General features: G+C 39.0%; 1 protein-coding gene across 1 annotated transcript in view; it reads left to right on the top strand.

The window, feature by feature from the left end:
- eml6 (EMAP like 6) overlaps positions 1–177 on the top strand; it is a gene marked incomplete at both ends in the record, with an annotated part of 39,406 nt that extends 39,229 nt beyond the window's left edge. Inside the window, one exon of the mRNA XM_080843227.1 lies at positions 153–177. Coding sequence (XP_080699353.1) covers positions 153–177 — 25 coding nt within the window. The remainder of the gene's footprint in view (positions 1–152) is intronic.
- Positions 178–2,925: the final 2,748 nt, after the last annotated feature.

Below are 2,925 nucleotides of genomic sequence, written 5' to 3'. Positions count from 1 at the left end.
GGTGAGACGGTCTGATAGATAATCACTTAAAAACAGAACTATTCAGTTGGATATGTAGTTTTCCTTAGTCACTCCTAATTTAAAATGGAGTTTTATGCTGATTTATGCTGTGTAGGAGCCTAAGTAACTACAACAATATGTCTTATTCACAGCGTGTTTGTCTGGAAATGCCTGTAACATGGATGCTCCTGACTGAGCCAGTGACCTAAAGATGAGAGTGTCTCACTGCCTCTACGAAGCTGCTGCTGCTGCCGCAATCTTGACCTGACCTTCGACCTTTGACCTGAGATGCTGCATCCACCTCAGCTACACCCATAGGAGACCTACAGGACGTACTTGCATTTCACCGTTCACTCTCTGAGTCAAGGGTGCTGTCTAGAACCTCTAATGGTCCTTTGGTTTTATTTGCCTAGAAAAGCATTCATACGTTCTACTCTGAACATTCTGATGGACCCTTCCAGGGTTCTTTGTAGAAGCCTTTTAAGAGTTCAACGGAGTAGGAACCCTTATCAAACCTTTAAAGAGTTCAACGGAGTAGGACCTTATCAAACCTTTAAAGAGTTCAACGGAGTAGGACCTTATCTAACCTTTCAAGGGTTCAACAGAGTAGGACCCTTATCAGCCCTTATAAAACCTTTCTGCCAACAAAGGGTACTTTATATGCAAAGGGTTCTTTTTGTAACCTCTAGCTTTTTAAAGAACGGATACAGATATTTTGGGGGCATACAGGGGGCTAACTGGAGAATGCAGAAACATTATATTCTGCCCATAAATTAAATGTATTATAGGTTATAAATACAATAAAAAGAGTATATAACAGTTTCAGGTACCTATAGATACATAGATATAGAAACCCAACCAGAGAATTGTGTGGTAACTATCTGAAATCAGAGTTTTATTTCACAGGGGGTGGGGGGGTGAAACTTGAGGGTGAAGTCAGCTGCTTTAATGCAAACAAAAAAAATACCTCCTCAAAGATTCTCAAGAAGTTATGTTCCTAGTATTTATCACGTGTTGGCTCTTCTGGTTGGAAAATCTATTGATTTATGGATCTATTGATTGACAGCCTGATGTTCAAACACTGACAGATTAACCTATAAAACAGAAGCCAGGAACTGAGCAGGACATCCACACCATCAGGGCACGCAACAAAATCAGAGGATCAGAATGGACTAAAAAAAACAAACATCTTATCTGGCCGAGTGAGGAAGGACTAAATGGTGTGGTGTCCTTGACAATATCGAGCCCATTTCTATAAAGGCTTAGTGGCTGAGAACAGGTTTGTTTCTTATTTTCCAACCGAGTCATGCTATGGTAGACGGTGTTTTTGCCATTCCATGAAGTGCAATGTTTACTTTCTCGTGTTACATGTTAAAACTGTGGCAAATCATCACTATCATGCCAAGATATTTTGTGTGTTTGTGTGTGTTTGTGTGGGTGTGTGTGTGTGTGAGGGTCTGTGGGTGGGGAGGATGCAAAAGGGATCATTTGATTTTATTTTTCCCAATGTGTGAAGTGCCTTATACGCATCATCAGTGGAAACATAGTTTCTTTTCTAATTCTCTTCCATGGTGCTACTCAAGGTAAAAGATTCTAGGGCTTACAGACGAGTGGTTTACTTAAGTGATATGCAAGGATTAAGGATTGACTTGTACATAACATGAGACATATTATATCGCCCTGTTATCACCTCTACCACCTCACCCACCTTCCCAAACACAAAAGCTGGACTCAGGGGCCACAGTTGGCAGAAGTACTGTAACTTTACCGTTTGTAGAAGTGTTTTAAACGTGTTATATTTTTGTTATAATGACAACTTTATTTTTAAATGTATGTACGTGTGTGTATGTATGTATGAAGTAACCATTTTTGTGAGGGTTTTGTCTTGAATAGAAGGCATGCAGACATTGCGACCAACTTACTCTGGTGTTTAAAAAAAAAAAAAAACTACAAGTCTGCTCTCACGGAGCAGACAAGCTTAATATACAGTATATTAGCCTACAAATATATGTTTATAGCCAATTATGTATGACTGCAAAAGTTGTTGAGTGTGTAGTTGCTCTTTTTGTTACCTATCTAGATATCCACATAGCGTATTATTATATTATTAAACTGAGAAGCGAGAAGAAAAAGAAAACATTTTGCATGAATATGCCGTCACACATTCCAAAACTGTACTTAATGAAGTCTTCTCTGGGGGATACTGTGTTTTACAACTCTGGGGTGGGAAAGTATGTGTACTGAGAGTAATGAAGAAGAGTTTTCTATAAACGCTTTAAAATATAAAGCAGTTGTGTTTGTCTTACCTCAACCTCAGGATAAAGGTTCACCTTTAGGGTAAGAACACTTGGTGCTAGCCCAAGTGTCTTCTGTAAAGTACCGTATGGTGTTGAACCCATAACATTGGTGCTAGCCCAAGTGTCTTCTGTATGGTACCGTATGGTGTTGAACCCAAAGCATAGCAGGACACCAAATACAAAGCAAATACTCCCAGATAGAATTGGGTACCCATTTCAGAGCAGTCCTTTTGTTTTTCATTATATAACTATTTTATTTCTAATAAGACCGATTTACACACAGTTCACCAAGTCCCTAGATCTGTACGGAATATATTTTTGTGAGGGAAATAAACACACACACACACACACACACACACACACAGAGGTTTGTCACGCCTACCAATAGCTCACTTTTAAACTGGCATGTGCCATTTGAAAGAATAAATTCAGACACGGTTTATATAAACTCCCAAGTTTCCAGACTCCGACACCATTTAGAGGTCATGCTCATCGGATGATTCAACTGATTTAATACAATACATTTAAAGTTCTATAACCTTAAAGGGTCATCCATCATTTTATTTATTAACCTCAAAAGCACTTGTGAGCTTCACCTGAAATGAACCCTCACTGAAACATATCAGTG

Source organism: Sprattus sprattus, assembly GCF_963457725.1.
Source record: "Sprattus sprattus genome assembly, chromosome: 1".
Taxonomy (NCBI): Eukaryota; Metazoa; Chordata; class Actinopteri; order Clupeiformes; family Clupeidae; genus Sprattus; species Sprattus sprattus.
The sequence above is the reverse complement of the archived record's forward strand: the minus strand, read 5'-3'. Positions and strand labels throughout refer to the sequence as shown.